This window comes from Pristiophorus japonicus, chromosome 8 (genome assembly GCF_044704955.1).
Source record: "Pristiophorus japonicus isolate sPriJap1 chromosome 8, sPriJap1.hap1, whole genome shotgun sequence".
Lineage (NCBI taxonomy): Eukaryota > Metazoa > Chordata > Chondrichthyes > Pristiophoridae > Pristiophorus > Pristiophorus japonicus.
Window position 1 is genome coordinate 47,092,783 of NC_091984.1, and position 23,320 is coordinate 47,116,102.

A 23,320-nucleotide genomic window follows, 5' to 3' on the forward strand; every position below is an offset into this window, starting at 1 on the left:
TTCTGAACTTCAGTTGGTTAAGGGTTAAGCTTTAACTTGAAGATTAGACACTTGCAGTTTGAGTCAAGTTTTTATTTTTTCAACAATGATTATATCAATCTCAACAGAAGATCACTAGTTCACACATGGCAAGGTTTTGCTCTTGGGAGGATGGATAACAGAGTTGCATTAATTAGATTTTATGCTGCCTGTAGAAAATACAGTCCTGTTACCAGAAATGGGCACCAAGATCCAGTTGACCATAGCTAGGAATTGGTGCCTGAGGATGTGGGGTTGGATTGCAAAAGGGATGAGTATATTTTATATGCAAGACTGGGCTAACAAGATTTAGATTCTAAACTTGCATTTATATAGTGCTTTACACATACGTGAGACAAAGTCAGTTCTTTCTTGGAGAAGAAGGGACAGCCAGCATGGATTTGTTGAAGGCAAATTGTGCCTGACTAACCTTGATAAGTTCTTTGAATTAAGGCACAGTCAGTCATTGGAGTGAAGATACAGGGAGTTGGAATTCAAGGGTATTGTAACTGGACAAAGAATGTTCCAGTTAGTGCTTACATTTTTCATTGGGTTTTCTGCTGTAATTAGCAAGGGTTGTCCCTTTTTTGAAATTCTGATGCTTCGAATCTATGAGGAGCCTTTAGCATGACACTAGGACTAGAAGGTTCACTTTCTGAGCCCTCTTCACTGATGCGAGTGACCAAATCGAGTTCTTCATTAGGCTGGCAATTGGAAGAGGTACTCTCCACACGGTTACGTAACAAATTTACCCCTCGATTGCCTCTGCCAAAGTTTTTCAGACTAATAGCTGGTGAGGCAGCAACATTAAGGAAGCGATTGAGCAAGGGGGTGTGCAACTTGAGCTCCATTTCTGACTCTCGCTCGACTTGTCTGTTGAGAACCGGGCTATCAATCACACTGAAACACAAAGTGAAAACATGAACAGCGCAAGTCTAATAATCTTGCCATACACTTTACAATAGACAGTAAAAGAATTGTTTTCACTTTTTCCATCTGAGGTACCAAACCATTTTTATTTAATTGATATCCATTTCCAACATGGGCTGTCCTTGTAGCTTCTGCCAATTGGAACAGAATTATAACATACTTCATGGTGTGGACTCAGCTCAGAAATCAGCCCAGGTTCCAGAAATGAATTGGAGCTTTAATTTCTGGTGGCTCTTCAGAAAAGTTGTAAGTTCAGTATTATGCATTTGTTGAGCAGATGAGGGATTTAACTTGGTTTTGCAGTTCTATGCCCATAAATGGGGAATAACTGACGGAAAGAGTTCATATGCAGTGTGTCTTGGAGATTTAAGCCATGGTATATATATATAGATTATCTACAAGTGTGAGTGAGGAGAGCTAAGCATGAAGTTTTCTGGTGCTCTGTACTGGTAGAGTCTTTGCATTGAGCTGGTTAAACTACAATACTTTTCATGGGCAATGCCAACCCATCACTGAGTTCTCTGGAATAAAAACACAAAATGCTGGAAATACTCCACAGGTCAGACAGCATTTGGAGAGAGAAACCATTTGTCAGAACTGGAAAATTTTAGAGATACACGAGTTGTTAAGTGGGGGAGGGGGGGTCGGGGGAAGAACAAAAAGGAAGGTCTGTGATAGGTGGAAGGCAAAATTGGGAGGTAATGGGACAAGTAAAGAAACAATCGTCGTAAATGGCAACCGCAGAATTATTACCAGCACCTGTTATCTGAAAATATGGGAGCAGTAGTTTTCATCTGAAATTGTTGAACTCAATGTTGAATTAGAAAAGTTGTAAAGTGCCTTATTGAAAGATGAGGTGCTGTTTCAATGAAGCTCAACAGAAGGTCGAGGAACAGTGTAGGAACCAAGGTCAGAGTGGGACAGAATTAAAATAGCAAGCTTGGTCATGCTTGCAGACTGAACAGGTGTTCAGCAAAGTGATCACCCAGTCTGCGTTTGGTCTCCCCAAGGTAGAGGAGACTACATCGTGAGCAGTGAATACAGTATACCAAATTGAAAGAAGTACAAGTAAATCGCTGTTTCACCTGGAAGGATTGTTTGCGACCTTGGATGGTGGGAAGGGAGGAGGTAAAAGGGCAGGTGTTGCATCTGTTGCACTTGCGTGGGAAGGAGAGCAGGTATTGGGAGTGATTGAAGAGTGAACCAGGGTGTCGTGGAGAGAACGGTCCCACAGAATTCTGAAAGGGGAGGGGAAAGATATGTTTGGTGGTGGCATTGCGTTGGAGGTTGCACAAATGACAGAGGATGATCTGTTGAATGTGGAGTCTGGTGGGGTGGAAGGTGAGGACCAGGGGAATCCTATCGTGATTCTGGGAGGGAAGGGAAGGGGTGAGGGCAGAAGTGCGGGACATGAGACGAAAACGGGCAAGGGCCCTGTCAGCCATGGTGGAGGGGAATCCTCGATTGTGAAAAAGGAAGGTATATCAGAAGCACTGATATGAAAAGTGGCATCAAACGACGGAGACACAGAAACTGGGGGAATGGAGTTGGGTGGGAGGAAGTGGGCTTATAATAGATATTGGTTGACAACCTATCCCCAGATATGGAGATAGACAAGTCGAGGAAGGGAAGAGTCGAAGATGGACAATGTGAAGACAAGGGTGGGATGGAAATTTGAAGTGAGGTTTTACAGTTCAGAACGAGAACAGGAGGCGTCACTGTATCAGAAAAAGAGTTGAAGGAGGGGACCTGGTGAAACAGCGATTAATTATACCTCTTTCAATTTAGTAGTATTCCAGTTCTGATGAAAGGCCATCGACCTGAAACATTAACTCTGTTTCTCTCTTCACAGCTGTTGCCTGACTGGCTGAGTATTTCCAGAATTTTCTGGTTTTATTTCAGATTTCCAGCATCCGCAGTATTTTCCTTTTGTACTGAGTAGTCTGGACTTGTGTAGCGAGAATTTCTCCGTGTAGAGCCGATATGTACTCAGTATCAGGCAAATAAATTTTAGGGGGTGACATTAACTCTGCCTGCTCAGCAGAAACCGAGCAATTAATGGCCCAGAAATCCCGGTCAGCTGCTTCCCACGGGTGATCGAGGGAAAAACTTAAAAAAGATGCGCACCTACCAGTTCCTGCTGCACCCACGCGAGTTCCCAGTCCTGAGGCCTACACTGACTGCGCATCGGAGCACGTGCACATCAGGGCATGCGTAGGGCTGGAGCTGCAGTCACGTGGCTCAGGGCAATCAAGGTAAAGTATGTTCTCATTCAAAATAATGGGAACTCTGTAAGTTGGAGTTCCCATTACTATGAATGAGAAACCTCCCCTAAACTCACAAAAATTATAAAAAATAGAAAAAAATACACGACATATTTTTATTAATTTAAATTAAAGTTATTTATGTATTATAAAAAAAATATACTTTTCCGATTTTTAAAACATTTTTTTAAATTATGGTTTAAAATAAACTTACCATAGTGGGGAGGGTTTTTAACAATAAAATGTGCTTTTATAATTTTATTTTTAAATGCTTTTGTGTATTTTAAAACTCTTATGCCTGTAAAAGTAGGCCATGTGCCTGCTTTTATCAGGCGCAAGAGTTTTCAGGACATTTGCTGGGCAAGATATGGGTAAATCCTGCAATCTTGCCCATGCGAATGTCCTCGCTCCCGAGATGTGGAGGATCTGTCAAGCTCCAGCTTGACCGATCGGAAAAGCCGGTTTTCAGAGCATGCGCATTGTGCGCTGAAAGCCGGCTTTTGCGATGCCTTCCCGGATCCGTACACACTCCGTATGTACCCGGGAGACAGGAATTTCTGGCCCAATATCACCCAAGTTACTTATCCGGCTGGGAGCAGACCAGTTTATATTTTCACCTGCTCACCTGCACAGATAGCAAGGAATACCTCCCAAACCTGGCGCAGTCCTTATTAGCATGATAAAGTCATCGGGACCCGACTGCAATTTTAACTCGGCAGCCTAGGTGGGTTGTGGTAGTGAATTTTCTGCCAAACCGACTAAGGGATTGAGGCCAGAAAAAACCTAAAAAGGTAGGTTTTCAAACTTTTTTTATCCTTCCCTCATGGGCAGAGGTGGAGCAGAAGTGCTCCTAAAAGGAAAACTTAGGCCTCCTCAGCTGCTGACTCGTCACCCATTCCTGATCGGGAGCAGCAGTCCGCGACAGAAATTAGTGGTGGGATTTAATGGAGGCCTGGGAGTTAAAATACTCTGGGCCTCATTTCTTGCTCACCTGCTGAAAACTGGCCTGGAGTTAAAATCGGGGTGAGATCTATCCGGATTTCTTGTTTGAAAGATTCTTACACGTGGTATTGGGTTTGCATATATATCAGTATTGTCTAATTGGTAACATTCTTATCTTAGTTGTAAAGCTTGTGGATAAACTGTAAAAGCGGATGGTCCCAGCATTCTGGACAAATTTTCACCCCTCAGACAACTCCACCAAAAACAGATTATCTAGTAATTCAGGAACTTGCTGTGTACAAAAAGCTGCTGTTGCGTTTGCTGATTGGAGACTGAACTTCAAAAATAATCTATTAGTTGTACAGCTCTAATGGGATGACCTGAGGATATGATAAGGATATATGTATATAGATGCACTTTCCTTCTTTCTTTATATGTGACTGACTACACACAGTTTTTCTTTTATACTTTCTATTTTCTTTTCTCTTCTGCTTGTCTGAATTCTTGTGCCCATATTATACTGGCCAAGACAGCAGGTAGACACTCATCTATGAAGTATGACTGAGTCTCCTAATTTAAGGGTGGGGAGAAGCTACTAGTCAGTGGTACATAAAGAAAGACTTGCATTTCTATAGTGTATTTCATGACCACCAGACATCCCAAAACACTTTACAGCCAATGAAATACTTTTGGGTGTAGTCACTGTTGTAATGTAGGAAACATGGCAGCCAATTTGCACACAGCAGGGTCCTACAAACAGCAATGTGATAATTATTGTGTTCTGAACACAGATGAGACTGCACACAGGGTGGTTAAAGTAACAGTGACCTCAGTCTTTATTAAGACACTCCAGCGTGAGGAACAGGCCTTAGGGGCTGGCTTATATACAGTTCAGGGGATGCACTCCCTGGTGGCAGAACATGGGAGTGCATACTTTACAGATACACAACAATAATGACCAGATAATCTGTTTTTGTTATGTTGATTGAGGGATAAATATTGGCCAGGACACCAGGGATAACGCCCCTGCTCTTCTTTGAAATAGTGCCACGGGATCTTTTATGTCCACCCGAGAGAGCAGACCTGGTTTAACATGTCATTCAAAAGACGACACCTCCGACAGTGCAGCACACCACTGGGGTGTCAGCGTGGATTTTTATGTTCAAGTTTTTGGAGTGGGACTTGAACCCACAACCTTCTGACTCAGAGGCGAGTGTGCTACCCACTGAGCCACTTGTATGAAAGTGAGTGGTTATTGGTCATCAACTGACCATTAACCACTCAATGTTTAGCTGACATACAGCAAAAAAGGGATAATATTTTGGGACTGAGACTTGATTTTATTAAAATGAACATTTAACACCAAAAAGGCATCTGGCTTGAAGTTAATTAATGTGACAGATTTTACTGTTGGGTATGGGAATCATCATCATCATAGGCAGTACCTCAAAGCGAGGATGACTTGCTTCCATACCAAAAAGGGATGAGTTCACAGGTGTTTCAATGAAGGACCTAATATTCCAGATCCAGAACTACATGTTGAAGTGTGGAAGATGCCTGTGCATGGATTTTTTTTAACGTGTAGTGACCGTTGCACATCAGCCACCACACGGGCTTGACAGAGCTAGGTCTTGGTCCAGTGGCAAGGATTACCCAAGACTAACTGGAGACCAGCTCTGCTACACAGAGCGAGCGCGCACACATATCGCAGTGTGGGCTGGCCCGTGCTACCCCTGGGCCCTCGCCTCTCCTGGGCCCCGAACTCACGCCTCTCCTGGGGCCCGGTCATTCCCCTCTACAGACTCTTGCCGCTCCTTCGCCCCTCCTGGTGTGCCTGCCCGCACTGCAATCAGCGACCTGGCTTCGTAGCCGTCGCCCTCCTGCAGCAGCACGCGCTGCTCCCTGCAGTGGTATGCCGCCACATGCTGCTCCCTCCAATGGCCCCAGCCTGCTGATGGTCTTGCAGGCTGGGACCGCGCTGATTTCCGGGCCAGACCGCTGCACAAACACACACACACACACACACACACACACACACAGAACACACACACACACACACACACACACACACACACACACAGAAAATACACACACACAGAAACACACACATACACACACAGAAACACACACACACACACAGAAACACACACACAAACACACACACAGAAAATACACACACACAGAAACACACACACACAGAAAAACAGAAACACACACACAGAAACACACACACAGAAACACACACACACACAGAAACACGCACACAGAAACACGCACACAGAAACACGCACACAGAAACACACACACACAAATACACACACACAGAAAAACACACACACAGAAACACGCACACAGAAACACACACACACACACAGACACACACACACAGACACACACACAAACACACACACACAGAAACACAGACACACACACACACACACACACACACATGTGAGCTAACTAGCTCCAAACTTTATTAACCAGGATAAGTTTTTATTTTTTAATTACTTTTTCTACCAGTTTTCTCTCAGCACTCTTGTGGAGATGTGAAATGGAACTTTCACTGACCGCATGTCAAAGGTGGATCCTAAAAATGATGGTTTGTGAGTCTCGTTGGCAGTGGCGATGGTGTAAGGTGGCTGAGCTGTGGATTCATTCCAATATTTGTCCTTTTCCATGGGCGGAAGGTTCTGGTACATATCGTCCACCGAGAGAAAGGACACCTGCAGATAGACACAGTTCTGAATGTGCAATTTTATATGTATGTTTATTTATTGGTGGTTTTTTGCTCAACATAAAGAAGTCAGTGCTGGGAAATAAAATATATGTTTTAAACCCGTCAGCATCAAACAGTTCCAATATAGATATAACATAGAAAAGCTCCCTTCAGTCTGGTTGACTAATGTATCCTCCTTCTGCTCTGTTGTAACCGTGTGAGATATGTTCTCCTCCCAATCATCCTTATGGCCTGTGAAGCACTGCATTGTGGTTGGTTTTGTGCTAAGAACTGGGGTGATGCTGCCTGAAAGATTTTGCTTATAGAAAGCCATTTTTACAGAAGTAGGACTGTATAGCAGGCAGAACAAATTCCAAAGGAAATCTTTAAGACATTGTTATTATTTAAGGCATTACTAGATAGCAACATGGAATCACTGATTCTTATTTTTCCGTTCTACCACCCATCCCCATTTTATAACACATGTGATTCTCTTTCCCCCAGCATGTCCTGACTGTATGATCAGCTGCTATTGTAACCACCTTGTGTTCCAAACTCAGCACACACTCCATATTGCATGAGCTGCTGGCACTTTAACGCAAACGCTAAACAGCACTGTGAAGTGGAGCTAGGCACTTGCCAACTGTGCAACCACCTTTTCGTTGGGGTGAGTTGAGAGAGACAGAACAGTGGCACTATACAACAAACTGCTGATTAAAATTAAAGCACAAGTGAAAAAATAAAACTAAGGAAAGAATCTCCTGTAACTCTCTGCAATTTTAATCATTTTCACATGCACCAAATCACTTGCCTTACTCATAATAGTTAATGGTCTAAAACCACAAGGTTAATGTACCTGAAGGTTGCGGTCAATCAGCTTGTTTGTTTCAAAATCATCATCATCCTCTCCAAATGGATTAATGATCTGCTCTGCTACCTGATTGGGGAAAAAGACAGTGAACCAGCTTCATTATTAATGTTCATTTCTTCTGTGGCTATTTTTGTCTTGTTCACTTTATCTCCCTGAAAGTATTGACACGTTGGAGTACAAGAACTGCTTGCATTTATACAGTGCTGCTAATGCAGCGAAACATCCTAAAGTGCTTCGCAGTTGGCCATCAAAGCTGAGCATGAGTAGGAGAGGAAGGTTAGGGGAGGTGATCGAAAGTGCAGTTTCAGAGGATGGTTTTAAAAAGGTTTTTTTTAGGGCGGAGAGAGATATAGGAAGTCAAAGGAGCTTAAAGAATGTTCCAGAGTTTGGGGCAAGATGTCTGATGCCTTTCTCACTGATAGAGCAAAGGGAGGGGAGATGCAATGTAGACCAAAGGGCAACAGTGAAAGAGGTTGCAGAGATAAGAAGGGGCAAGGTCTGTGGAGGGATTTGAAGACAATAATGAAGGTTTTAAAACTGATGTGCCAAGGGACAGGAAACAAATGGAGGTTGATAAGGATTGGGCTGATAGTCAGTTAGATATTTAATAGGGTTGGATGCAGACAGAAGAGTGCTGAATGAGTTGGAGTTTATTTAAGGTAGAATTCTGAAAGTCAGCAGGATGTGTGAGATAGTATGTATGCAGAGGAGATCTGGATAAGTTGGGGGTTTATGTAAAGAGGTAATCAGGAGGCCATTGAGGAAGTTGTTGGAAAAGTTGAATCTAAAAATAACAAAAGCATGCATGATAGTTTATCAAGTGTGGAAATGCTTTGGAGGTAGAATGTGGCGGTCATGGTGATGGACTGTCTTGTGTATGTAGGCACTTTGTTAATGACTCCACAAGGCAGGGATATGGCACTTGAACGGTACAGACTGTAGTCCTTTATTGCAACTGAGATGAGGATACCAAGAGGTGAGCTCCCTTTTATTCTGGGTTACCTGCAGTGTACAGGTGACCCTTAGGTCTCCAACAGCAGCACCCTCTGGTGTACAGGTAAGGTATATACAGGATGAAGGTACATTCAAGTCTAGTGTTACAGTACATCAGTACATCATTGGCATGCATACATAACAGACTGAATGTAGGATTTGACGTCAGCTTTCATTGGTTGAGATTGAGTGGGCAGAGCTAGTGCACAACGTTTCTGGTGGATGCGAAACAGGATGGTTATGTCTTTCCAATGTTGAGCTGCAAGATATACTTGCATTGGAGGCTGTTCAGAGAAGGTTCACTAGGCTGATTCTGGAGATGAAGGGGTTGACATGAGGATAGGTTGAGTAGGTTGGGCATATACACATTGGAGTTCAGAAGAATGAGAGGTGATCTTATTGAAACATATAAAAAATGAGGGGCTAGACAAGGTGGATGAAGCGAGGATATTTCCACTCATAGGGAAAACTAAAACTAGGGGACTAAAGTCTTAGAATAAGGGGCCACCCAATTAAAACTGAGATGAGGTGAAATTTCCTCTCTCAGAGGGTTGCAAATCTATGGAATTCTCTGCCACAGAGAGCTGTGGAGGCTGGGTCATTGAATATATTTAAAGTGGAGATAGACAGATTTTTGAGCGATAAAGGAGTAAAAGATTATGGGGAGTGGGCAGGGAAATGGAGCTGAGTCCATGATTAGGTCAGCCATGGTTTTATTAAATGGCGGAGTAGGATCAAGGAGCCAAATGGCCTACTCCTGCTCCTATTTCTTATGTCCGTATGTTCTTATATTTAGGTTAATCCACAGCTTGGTGTTGGATAGGCTGTTATATAGCACAGTAACAGTCATGGAATTAAGGGGGTAGTCAGAGAGTAAAGTTGGGCATTGTTGACATACATACAAGAACTTACTCCATGCTTGTGCATAATATATTTCTGAGAAGCAACATATAGATGGAAAATAGGAGGGTCCAAGGATGCAATCCTGCTCAATATTCATGCAACCAGCTACACCATCCAAATGCCTGTGAACCAGCCCCTTTAAATGCAATTTATCGAACTGATAGCAAAGCCCCTACCTTAAGCCAGCCTGCATAAAAGAAGAATTGCAGCAGGGTGAAGATGGGAACATAGAAGTCTATCTTATCTTCTTCGTAGCCTGCCTTTGGTTCAAGAAACTGGCGTCCAATCAGACAGAAAGCAAAGAAGGAATAGACTGCAATAGTAACCACCTGCGGAGAAGCAAAACAGAAGAGATAGTCATTAATCATGGAATGTGGACCATGTGAATACTTAGGGAAAGGTTATTCCTTGTTCTACACCCATGTTAGATATCTGGTGTATACATCCCTAAGTTTACAGTATTTCTGGAGATGAATGTGCAGGTCACAATTCACAGAACTGACTGAAAATTAACTCAGGGCACCAAACTGCTCCGTCAGGTTCATGATGCCCTGATGTAAACACCGAACAAAAATGTGGTGACTGGCAGCTCAGCAAACTGTACCGATGAAAAGTGTCAACAAGTGGTAGGACATATGTTAGTGCCTATGAATTTTCCATGCAGAGAATTCCAGATTTCAGTGAAACGGCAGTGAAGTAGATGTTCCAGCATTGGATAGGAGTTCTCTCCCCTACCCTAGCACAAAATATAAAAACCGATAGTAAGAGTTTCAACAGATGCATAAAAAGGAAAAGAGTGGCTAAAGTAAATGTTGGTCACCTGTAGGATGAGGCTGGGGAATTAATAATGGAGAACAGGGAAATGGCAGAGACGTTGAACAAATATTTTCTATCAGTCTTCACGAAATCATAGAAATTTACAGGACGGAAGGAGGTAATTTCGGCCCATTGTGTCCGTGCCGGCCATCAAAGAACTATCCAGCCTAATCCCACTTTCCAGCTTTTGGTCCATAGAAACATAGAAACATAGAAAATAGGTGCAGGAGAAGGCCATTCGGCCCTTCGAGCCTGCACCACCATTCAATAAGATCATGGCTGATCATTCACCTCAGTACCCTTTTCCTGCTTTCTCTCCATACCCCTTGATCCCTTTAGCCATAAGGGCCACATCTAACTCCCTTTTGAATATATCTAATGAACTGGCATCAACAACCTTCTGTGGTAGAGAATTCCACATACTCACAACTCTCTGAGTGAAGAAGTTTCTCCTCATCTCGGTCCTTATCCTTAGACTGTGACCCCTGGTTCTGGACCTCCCCAACATCGGGAACATTCTTCCTGCATCTAACCTGTCCAATCCCGTCAGTATTTTATATGTTTCTATGAGATCCCCTCTCATTCTTCTAAATTCCATTGAATATAAGCCTACTGCAGAAGATAAAGGTACGTGGAGTCAGAGGAACTGTATTAGCATGGATAGAGAATTGGCTGGCTAACAGAAAGCAGAGAGTCGGGATAAATGGGTCCTTTTCGGGTTGGAAATCGGTGGTTAGTGGTGTGGCACAGGGATCGGTGCTGGGACCACAACTGTTTACAATATACATAGATGACCTGGAAGAGGGGACAGAGTGTAGTGTAACAAAATTTGCAGATGACACAAAGATTAGTGGGAAAGCGGGTTGTGTAGAGGACACAGAGAGGCTGCAAAGGGATTTAGATAAGTTAAGCGAATGGGCTAAGGTTTGGCAGATGGAATACAATGTCGGAAAATGTGAGGTCATCCACCTTGGGAAAAAAAACAGTAAAAAGGAATATTATTTGAATGGGGAGAAATTACAACATGCTGCAGTGCAGAGGGACCTGTGGGTCCTTGTGCATGAATCCCAAAAAGTTAGTTTGCAGGTGCAGCAGGTAATCAGGAAGGCGAATGGAATGTTGGCCTTCATTGCGAGAGGGATGGAATACAAAAGCAGGGAGGTCCTGCTGCAACTGTATAAGGTATTGGTAAGGCCGTACCTGGAGTACTGCGTGCAGTTTTGGTCACCTTACTTAAGGAAGGATATACTAGCTTTGGAGGGGGTACAGAGACGATTCACTAGGCTGATTCCGGAGATGAGAGGGTTACCTTATGATGATAGATTGAGTAGACTGGGTCTTTACTCGTTGGAGTTCAGAAGGATGAGGGGTGATCTTATAGAAACATTGAAAATAATGAAAGGGATAGACAAGATAGAGGCAGAGAGGTTGTTTCCACTGGTCGGGGAGACTAGAACTAGGGGGCACAGCCTCAAAATATGGGGGAGCCAATTTAAAACCGAGTTGAGGAGGAATATCTTCTCCCAGAGGGTTGTGAATCTGTGGAATTCTCTGCCCAAGGAAGCAGTTGAGGCTAGCTCATTGAATGTATTCAAATCACAGATAGATAGATTTTTACCCAATAAGGGAATTAAGGGTTACGGGGAGCGGGCGGGTAAGTGGAGCTGAGTCCACGGCCAGATCAGCCATGATCTTGTTGAATGGCGGAGCAGGCTCGAGGGGCTAGATGGCCTACTCCTGTTCCTAATTCTTATATTCTTATGTTTAGTCGATCCAGTCTTTCTTCATATGTCAGTCCTGTCATCCCGGGAATCAGTCTGGTGAACCTTCACTGCACTCCCTCAAAAGCAAGATTAGGAGACCAAAACTGCACGCAATATTCAAGGTGTGGCCTTACCAAGGCCCTATACAATTGTAGTAAGACCTCCCTACTTCTATACTCAAATCCTCTTGCAATGAAGGCCAACATGCCATTTGCCTTCTTCACCTGTTGTACCTGTATGCCAACTTGCAATGACTGATGTACCATGACACCCAGGTCTCGTTGGACCTCCCCCTTTCCTAATCTGTCACCATTCAAATAATAATCTGCCTTCCTGTTTTTACCACCAAAGTGGATAATTTCCACTGTTATCTACATTATACTGCATGTGCCATGTATTTGCCCACTCACCTAACCTGTCCAAGTCACCCTGCAGCCTCTTAGCATCCTCCTCACAGCTCACACTGCCACCCAGCTTAGTGTCATCTGCAAACTTGGAGATATTACATTCAATTCCTTCATCTAAATCATTAATGTATATTGTAAATAGCTGGAGTCCCAGCACTGAACCTTGCGGTACCCCACTGGTCAGTACGTGCCATTCTGAAAAGGACCCTTTTATTCCTACTTTTTGCTTCCTGTCTGCCAACCAGTACTCTATCCACGTGAGTACATTACCTCCAATACCATGTGCTTTAATTTTGCACACCAATCTCTTGTGTGGGACTTGTCAAAAGCCTTTTGAAAGTGTAGATACATCATCATAGGCAGTCCCTTGGAATCGAGGAAAACTTGCTTCCATTCTTAGCATGAGTTCTTAGGTGGCTGTACAATCCAATAGGAGAACCACAGTCTCTGTCACAGGTCAGACAGATAGTCGTTGAGGGAAAGGATGGGCGGGGAGCCTGGTTTGCCGTACGCTCCTTCTGCTACCTGCGCTTGATTTCTGCATGCTCTCGCCGACGATACTCAAGGAGCTCAGCGCCCTTCCGAATGCTCTTCCTCCACTTAGGGCGGTCTATGGCCAGGGACTCCCAGGTGTCAATGGGGATGTCGCACTTGATCAGGGAGGCTTTGAGGGTGTCCTTGTAATGTTTCCTCTGCCTGCCTTTGGCTCGTTTGCCGTGGATGAGTTCCGAGTAGAGCGCTTGCTTTGGGAGTCTCATGTCTGGCACGTGAACCATGTGGCCTGCCCAGCGGAGCTGAACAACTGTGGTCAGTGCTTCAATGCTGGGGATGTTGGCCTGGTCAAGGACGCTAATGTTTGTGCGTCTATCCTCCCAGGGGATTTGCAGGATCTTGCGGAGACATCGTTGGTGGTATTTCTCCAATGACTTGAGGTGTCGACTGTACATGGTCCATGTCTCTGAGCCATACAGGAGGGCAGGTATTACTATGGCTCTGTAGACCATGAGCTTGGTGACAGTTTTGAGAGGCTGGTCTTCAAACACTCTTTTCCTCAGGCGGCCGAAGGCTGCACTGACGCATTGGAGGCAGTGTTGGATCTCGTCGTCAATGCCTGCTCTTGTTGATAGGAGGCTTCCGAGATAGGGGAAGTGGTCCACGTTGTCCAGGGCCACGCTATGGATCTTGATGTCTGGGGGGGTAATACTGTGCGGCGAGGACAGGCTGGTGGAGGACCTTTGTCTTACTATTATTTACTGTAAGGCCCATGCTTTCATACGCCTCGGTAAATACGTCGACTATGTCCTGGAGTTCAGCCTCTGTCTATGCACAGACGCAGGCATCATACACTACATTTACTGGCTCCCCCTTGTCCACTCTACTAGTTACATCCTCAAAAAATTCTAGAAGATTTGTCAAGCATGATTTCACTTTCATAAATCCATGCTGACTTGGACCGATCCTGTCACTGCTTTCCAAATGCACTGCAATTACATCTTTAATAATTGATTCCAACATTATCCCCACCACCGATGTCAGGCTGACTGGTCTATAATTCCGTTTTCTCTCTCCCTCCTTTTTTAAAAAGTGGGGTTACATTAGCTACCCTCCAGTCCATAGGAACTGATCCAGAGTTTATAGAATGTTGGAAAATGACCACCAGTGCATCCACTATTTCTAGGGCCACTTCCTTAAGTACTCTGGGATGCAGACTATCAGGCCCTGGGGATTTATCGGCCATCAATTTTCCTAACATAATTTGCTGACTAATAAGGATTTCCTTCAGTTCCTCTTTTTCGCTAGACCCTCGGTCCCCTAGTATTTACAGAAGGTTATTTGTGTCTTCCTTAGTGAAGACAAAACCAAAGTATTTGTTCAATTGGTCTGCCATTTCTCTGTTCCCCATTATAAATTCACATGATTCTGACTGTAAGGGACCTACATTTGTCTTCACCAATCTTTTTCTCTTCACATATCTGTAGAAGCTTTTGCAGTCATTTTTTATGTTCCCTGCAAGCTTCCTCTCATACTCTATTTTCCCCCACCTAATTAAACCCTTTGTCCTCCTCTGCTGAATTCTAAATTTCTCCCACTTCTCAGGTTTGCTGCTTTTTTTGGCTAATTTATATGCCTCTCCTTAGATTTAACACTGTCCCTAATTTCCCTTGTTTGCCACGGTTGAGCCACCTTCCCCGTTTTATTTTTACGCCAGACAGGGATGTACAATTGTTGAAGTTCATCCATGTCTGCCATTGCCTATCCATTGTCAACCCTTTAAGTATCATTCGCTAGTCTATTCTAGGCAAATCACATCTCATACCGTCGAAGTTACCTTTATTTAAGTTCAGGACTCTAATCTCTGAATTAACTGTGTCACTCTCCACCTTAATGAAGAATTCTACCATATTATGGTCACTCTTCCCCAACGGGTCTCACACAACAAGATTGCTAATTAATCCTCTCTCATTACGCAACACCCAGTCTAGGATGGCGAGCTCTCGAGTTGGTTCCTCGACATATTGGTCTAGAAAACCATCCCTATACACTCCAGGAAATCTTCCTCCACCGTATTGCTACCAGTTTATTTAGCCCAATCTATATGAGTACTGGAAAGGCTCCAGGAAAGGATGGTATCCCTGCCGAAATCTACAAGACAGTAGGCCCAGCAACTCTCAAGGCCTTTCATGACATAATAACTAGCATGTGGGAAGATGAAGACATGCCACAGGACTTCCGTGACGCTATGATAGTTTCCCTCTACAAGAACAAGGGCAACAAAGCAGACTGTGGCAACGACAGGGGAATATCGCTTCTGTCTATTGCTGGGTAGATCATCGCCCGCATAGTATTGAACCGACTCATAGTTAGTGTCTCAGAAGTAAATCTTCCAGAAACACAATGTGGCTTTCGACCTGGTTGGAGCGCAGTGGACATGATCTTTGCACTCAGACACGTGCAGGAGAAGTGCATTGAGCAGAACATGGACTTGTACGCTGTATTTATTGACCTCAAGGCCTTTGATACTGTCAACAGAGCAGCGCTGTGGTCAATCTTGACAAAACTTGGGTGCCCAAGGAAGTTTGTCCACATCATTGAGCTGTTTCATGACAACATGACAGGGGAAGTGCTCTCAGACGGCACAACCATGGCCCCATTTGCCATTTCAAATGGAGTGAAACAAGGTTGTGTACTCGCTCCAGTTCTGTTCAACCTATTCTTTACCTGCGTCTTGAACTATGCCATAAAAGACTTGGAGTTTGGGGCCTACCTGAAATATCGATTAGATGGTTCACTGTTTGACCTCTGCCGCCTTGCTGCAAAGACCAAAGTACGGAAACGACTCATCCTAGAGGCACTCTTTGCTGACGACTGCGCCCTTATGGCACACAAGGAGAGTGACCTACAATTCATACTCAGCAAATTTGCTGAGGCAACAGAATTGTTTGGCCTAACCATCAGCCTTAGTAAAACCGAGGTTCTCTATCAGCCTGCCCCTGGCAATACAGCACCTGCTCCCACAGTCTTCATCGGCAATATATAACTAAAGTCAGTGGACAGCTTCAAGTACCTTGGCAGCACCATATCAAGTGATGGATCCCTTGACAAGGAGATTGATGCAAGGATCTGTAAAGCCAGCCAGGCACTTGGTCGCTTGCGCACTAAGGTGTTGAGTCACCACCACATCCGACTGTCAACTAAACTGTTGGTGTATAGAGCAGTCGTTCTCTCATCTCTCCTTTATGGATGTGAGACCTGGACACCCTACAGGCGTCACATCAAAAAGTTGGAAGCTTTCCACATGCGCAGTCTCAGATCTATACTCCACATACGCTGGCAAGACCGGGTTCAAACTTTAAGGTTCTGGAGAGAGCACAATCAACTAGCATCGAGGTGATGATCATGCAAGCCCAGTTCCTGTGGGCTGGACATGTCATCCGCATGGATGAGTCAAGGATCCCTCGTCAGCTTCTTCACGGCGAGCTCTGTGAAGGTCGAAGACACCAGGGGCACACCCGCAAGCGCTACAAAGATTGCAATAAGGCTAACCTCCAGTACTGTGGCATCCGACCAAAGGACCTCGAGAATACAGCAGCTAATAAAATCCAGTGGCGTACCCTCACGAGGACTGCCTGCCAGACCTTTGAAGAAAGCCGATGCCTGCGGGACACTAGAGATAGATGACATCAGGTGGCAGTACTGTCAGCATCAGGCACATCGAACTTCCCTTGTCCGATGTGCAAGAGACTATGTGCATCCAGAATTGGCCTATACAGCCACTTGAAGACACATGCCATTGATGATTAGCACATCAACGTCTTTGTTGGATACGACAGACTACCAAAATATGTAGATTAAAGTCACCCATGATAACTGCTGTACCTATTGCATACATCCCTAATTTCCTGTTTGATGCCATCTTCAACCTCACTATGATTGTTTGGTGGTCTGTACACAGCTCCCACTAGCGTTTTCTGCCCTTTGGTGTTCCGCAGCTCTACCCATACAGATTCCACCTCATCCACGCTAATGTCCTTCCTTACTACTGCGTTAATCTCCTCTTTAACTTGATGAGTCTGACAGTCCACATCACCAGAGAGAGGAAGAGAAGGACAAGGAGGCAGATGCTGACATTGGCCCAGACAATCAGGCTGACGCTGAAGCCACGCCCCCGCCCCCCTGTAGACTGCATGAAATGGTCCGTGGTGGCATGATAGCTGCAAGAGCCTTAAGTCAGGAGCTCATCAATGATCGCTTTGCCTGAAAGAACATTGGTGTTATTTACAAAGCTGACACACTGCTGGGTGTGCCGGTGGGCATCACCTTGGTGACAGTTAAAGTTTAAGTTGATTGAAGTTAAGTGTCATAATACCCTTTGATGTTAAGGAATCACCAGCGTGTAACGGTGCAACTATCTGAGCCAATGCGCAACAAGGTTTTGTTAAATAAAAAACATTTAAACCGAACATTTGTCGAAATCATCAGTATTTCTGTAAAAAACAACCCTTCTCCCCCCACCCCCCCACCCCCACCACTTCTCCTCCCCACCTCTACCCCTTTCCCTTCCCTTCCTGGCTCCAAGCCGCTTGGCTGAGGAGCTCCTCAGGCGATGCTTCATTGGGGGGTGGGGTCGGGGGATGACGGCCGAAACGCTGCTTGGATGGATACGGGAGAGGATGGTCCCGAGGTGGGAACGTGCTCCGAGCCAGAAGCAAGATGTTGCTGCTGGCTCTCATGTGTGATTGGCAATGGGGGTGCGGCACCTTGGGGGTGCAGTGCCACGCTCCGGGACCACTGGGAGCCCTCTGCCACCAGTGTTCCTGGCTACCCACTCCAGGGCCTCCACCATCCCTTCCGTGTTATATCTTATTTGTTGGACAAAAACTCAGTGCCAACTATGTTCTTGGTGCTTAGTAGGCTTTTTGCTGCTGGTGAATCTCCCTCGTGCCTCCCACAACAACCAAACAAGCACACACCACAGCCACACACGCTTTCAGTCCCTCTCCGCTCCCTATATCTCTGTCTCCTCTTCTGCACATGTCATGATGACCCTTGACCTCCTGAATCGCGCGACTTGAGCATTGCCATGCCGTTGCTAAGGATGGCGACACTGTAGGGCAGAAGGTCAGTGAGATTTAACGCTACCGCCCATTTCATATCGCTCGCGGTAATGCCCATTTTCAAAAATGGAGACTAGGTGCTTTAAGAATGGGCGAGAAGCCGGCGATCTGAAAACCCTTTTTTACCACCCACGTCAGAAATTTTTGGCCAATAAGCACAAAAGTGGAAAATCTAACCCATAGTCTCAGAATAAGTGGCCGCCCATTTAAAACTGAGATGAGGAGAAATTTCTTCTCTCAGAGGGTTGTAATTCTATGGAATTCTCTGCCCCAGAGAGCTGCAGAGGCTGGGTAATTGAATATATTTAAGGTGGAGATAGATAGATTTTTGAGCAATATGGGAGTCAAAGATTATGGGGAGAGGGCAGGGAAGTGGAGCTGAGTCCATGATCAGACCAGGCATGATCTTATTGAATGGCGGAGCAGGCTCGAGGGCCAAATGGCCTACTCCTGCTCCTAATTGTTATGTTCTTATGTTCTTAAAGGGAGGAAAAATGAATCAACAATTGAGTGAAATTAGGCTAATTGAGTTGATTAATACCAAAAAATAGTTCAGCAAAACTTCTATGAAAGATATTCCTTCCTTTAATTTTTTTTGTCTCTTCAATTTTCTTCCCTCCACTTCTCTTGCCATTATTCACGTGTGAGCATTGACAGGAGTTGAAAGATTATCTAACTGTTGAGCCAAATCTTTCCTCACCCAGCATGTGGTGGGACTACTAGGAGACTACTTTCAGGGGCTTTCTGGCTCACAGAATGGAGGGGGATCTTTGGCTCATTGTCTTCTCCTTAACCTGGAGTGCTAAGGCCAATTCCAGCATCCTTACTGCTAGTCCAGCTGAGATCAGCTAACTCAGCATAAATCGAGGATTGAAGCTGGGACCTTGATTTTCTGTATAGCCATAGATGGGATTTTCTAGTTTCTGCAGCTCATGAAGTGGAGTTCAAGGAAACTCTGACCTGTGTGTACACTAGGGGGATGCTGATCCAGTCATAGTGAAATAACAGACTGCATTTTGCCCGATGCCGATTCAATTCCTGCAAGTGTGAAAAGGAGAGAGCTCCGTTACTAGATTATATTATATATAATAATTATATTAATATGGTCCATTGAGTTTCTGAGACAGCTCAAAATTCATAATTGTTTCATCCTACAACAGCTGCGTAATGACATCTATTTAACACAACAATGCCAGTAATGTAGTCCTGGCACTGCGTGCCCCTTTGCACAAGAGAGCTGATCGCACTGTTAATGTGGACTCAGCTCATTCAAATATTTTTTTGACCATTGCTCATGACATGCTGGATGGGTGGTCGAGAAACGTGAGCCACAATTCCAGGCATCAGCAGCCAATGCAGGGCAGATGGCTGCCCTTAGTGGGCTGGCAGCTTTGCTGCGGTGGGAATGAGGGAAAGAGGAGAGAAGGAGGGGGAGAAATTGGGAGGCAGGGGGAAGGGCAGGTGGGAGTTTTAAACATTGTTTTTAATAAGGTGACCCTGGTACTGCATGACTGGAGTGCTGCTTAGGTGCTCCAGTCACGGTAAAGAATAAAAACAAATTTAAGCGGAGAAGGATTATAGGGAAGGTCTTAATAAATATTTTTGTGTCTCTAATCAGTATAGCACATTGTTTGTGTGTAGGCCCCCAGCCCCCATTGCACTGGTTGGTTGTATTGAACTATGCTGAGCCTGTTGGGCAGGTTTCACGGCCAACAATAAGAGAAGCGGGTGACCAAAATGCTTCAGCGTATTAAACGGGGAAGGTGGCTCAACCGTGGCTAACAAGGGAAATTAGGGATAGTGTTAAATCCAAGGAAGCGGCATATAAATTGACCAGAAAAAGCAGCAAACCTGAGGATTAGGAGAAATTTAGAATGCAGCAGAGGAGGACAAAGTGTTTAATTAGGAGGGGGAAAATAGAGTATGAGAGGAAGCTTGCTGGGAACATAAAAACTGACTGCAAAAGCTTCTATAGATATGTGAAAAGAAAGAGATTAGTGAGGACAAACATAGGTCCCTTGCAGTCAGAATCAGGTGAATTTATAATGGGGAACAAAGAAATGGCAGACCAATTGAACAAATACTTTGGTTCTGTCTTCACGGAGGAAGACACAAATAATCTTTCGGAAATACTAGCGATCGAGGATCTAGCGAGAAGGAGGAACTGAAGGAAATCCTTATTAGGCAGGAAATTGTATTGGGGAAATTGATGGGATTGAAGGCCGATAAATCCCTGGGGCCTGAGAGTCTGCATCCCAGAGTACTTAAGGAAGTGGCCCTCGAAATAGTGGGTGCATTGGTGATCATTTTCCAACAGTCTATCGACTCTGGATCAGTTCCTATGGACTGGAGGGTAGCTAATGTAACAACACTTTTTAAAAAAGGAGGGAGGGAGCAAACGGGGAATTATAGACCGGTTAGCCTGTCATCGGTGGTGGGGAAAATGTTGGAATCAATTATTAAAGATGAAATAGCAGCACATTTGGAAAGCAGTGACAGGATCGGTCCAAGTCAGCATGGATTTATGAAAGGGAAATCATACTTGACAAATCTTCTGGAATTTTTTGAGGATGTAACTAGTAGAGTGGACAAGGGAGAACCAGTGGATGTGGTGGTGTATTTGGACTTTCAAAAAGCTTTTGACAAGGCCCACACAAGAGATTGGTGTGCAAAATTAAAGCACATGGCATTGGGGATAATGTATTGACGTGGATAGAGAACTGGTTGGCAGACAGGAAGCAGAGAGTCGGGATAAACTGGTCCTTTTCAGAATGGCAGGCAGTGACTAGTGGGGTGCCGCAGGGCTCAGTGCTGGGACCCCAGCTATTTACAATATACATTAATGATTTGGATGAAGGAATTGAGTGTAATATCTCCAAGTTTGCAGATGACACTAAGCTGGGTGGCGGTGTGAGCTGTGAGGAGGATGCTAAGAGGCTGCATGGTGACTTGGACAGGTTAGGTGAGTGGGCAAATGCATGGCAGATGCAGTATAATGTGGATAAATGTGCGGTTATCCACTTTGGTGGCAAAAGCATGATGGCAGAATATTATCTGAATGGCGGAAGATTAGGAAAAGGGGAGGTGCAATGAGACCTAGGTGTCATGGTACATCAGTCATTGAAAGTTGGCATGCAGATACAGCAGGCGGTGAAGAAGGCAAATGGCATATTGGCCTCATAGCTAGAGGATTTGAGTATAGGTGCAGGGAGGTCTTACTGCAGTTGTACAGGGCCTTGGTGAGGCCTCACCTGGAATATTGTGTTCAGGTTTGGTCTCCTAATCTGAGGAAGGATGTTCTTGCTATTGAAGGAGTGCAGCGAAGGTTCACCAGACTGATTCCCGGGATGGCAGGACTGACATATAAGGAGAGACTGGATCGACTGGGCCTGTATTCACTGGAGTTTAGAAGACTGAGAGGGGATCTCATAGAAACATATAAAATTCTGACGGGACTGGATAGGTTAGATGCAGGAAGAATGTTCTTGATGTTGGGAAAGTTCAAATCCAGGGGTCACAGTCTAAGGATAAGGGGTAAGCCATTTAGGATTGAGATGAGGAGAAACTTCTTCACTCAGAGAATTGTGAAACTGTGGAATTCTCTACCGCAGAGAGTTGTTGATGCCAGTTCATTAGATATATTCAAGAGGAAGTTGGATATGGCCCTTATGGCTAAAGGGATCAAGTGGTATGGAGAGAAAGCAGGTAAAGGGTACTGAGGTGAATGATCAGCCATGATCTTATTGAATGGTGGTGCAGGCTCGAAGGGCCGAATGGCCTACTCCTTCACCTATTTTCTATGTTTCTAAGTATAGGCTGCGCATCATCATATTGGCCCCAATGTCATATGCATTCCAGTGAAGAATCAAAGAAGAAGATCCTATATTTGTTTAAGTGGTGCTACATGCTAGTAGTCATTTACACTTTATCATTGACATGTCCACTCTTTGAATCCAATCTTTTATAATTTCTCAGTGTTAGACTAGAGTATCATGCTTACATCCATCAGTAGTCTTAGAGCCACATCATCCCGGATTCGTCCCTCTATCCGTGCCTGAGCAGCTAGGTTCGTAAACCATACGCAAGGAATCCAGTACTTGTTAAAATCAGAGTAAAGGCTTTCAAATTTCTTTAGCTCATCACGGGTCATAAAACCTGGAAAAAGGATAACCAGCAGAGGCACATCGTGGGAGTTTACTTATGCGTTTGATTGGTTAAAATCATATTGGGGCAGATTTTCCAATTCCTGCATCTGGCTGTATTAGATCACCTGGGCCTATTGGATCATCTTGGTGTCATGGATCTCCAGGGTATATTGGATCACCTGGGTGTAGTGGATCACCTGGTGTATTGGATCATCTTGTGTAGTGATCACCTGGGTATATTGTATCATCTGGTATAGTGGATCATCTGGTGTAGTGGATCACCTGGGTATATTGGATCATCTGGTGTAATGGATCATCTGGTGTAGTGAATCGTCTGGGTATATTGGATCACCTTGGTGTAGTGGATCATCTGGGTGTATTTGATCACCTGGGTGTAGTGGATCACCTGAGTATAGAGGATCATCTAGGTGTATTGGATCACTTTGGTGCAGTGGATCATCTGGTATATGGATCATCTGGTGTAGTGGATCACCTGGGTCGAGTGGATCACCATATGTAGTGACCACCTGATGCAGTGGATCACCTGATGTATTGGATCATCTGGGTGTATTGGATTACTTGGATGTAGTGGATCATCTGGTGTATTGGATCACCTAGCGTATTGGATCACCTGGGTGTCATGGATCACTTGGGTGTATTGGATCACCTGGGTATATTGGATCACCCCTGGGTGTATCGGATCTCATGGTGTATTGGATCACCTGGTTGTATTGGATCACCTGGTGTAGTGGATCACCAGGTGTATTGGATCACCTGGTGTAGTGGACCACCTGGGTATATTGGATCACTTGGCGTAGTGGATCACCTGGTGTATTGGATCACCTGGTGTAGTTGATCACCTGGTGTAGTGGATCACTTGGCTGCACAAATTCAGGTAAATCTGGTGGCGAGGAACACGTGCCCGTATGGGACCCTG

The 23,320-nt window shown here is 44.7% G+C and overlaps 1 protein-coding gene across 1 annotated transcript in view; it reads right to left on the bottom strand.

The window, feature by feature from the left end:
* Nucleotides 1–584: 584 nt before the first annotated feature.
* The window catches only part of LOC139269121 (bestrophin-4-like), a 52,251-nt gene continuing 29,515 nt past the window's right edge, over nt 585–23,320 (bottom strand). Inside the window, exons 4-9 of the mRNA XM_070888223.1 lie at nt 22,239–22,393; nt 19,199–19,276; nt 9,814–9,966; nt 7,727–7,807; nt 6,723–6,877; nt 585–918 (exon numbers count right to left, since the gene is read on the bottom strand). Of these exons, the coding sequence (XP_070744324.1) occupies nt 585–918; nt 6,723–6,877; nt 7,727–7,807; nt 9,814–9,966; nt 19,199–19,276; nt 22,239–22,393 (956 nt within the window). The remainder of the gene's footprint in view (nt 919–6,722; nt 6,878–7,726; nt 7,808–9,813; nt 9,967–19,198; nt 19,277–22,238; nt 22,394–23,320) is intronic.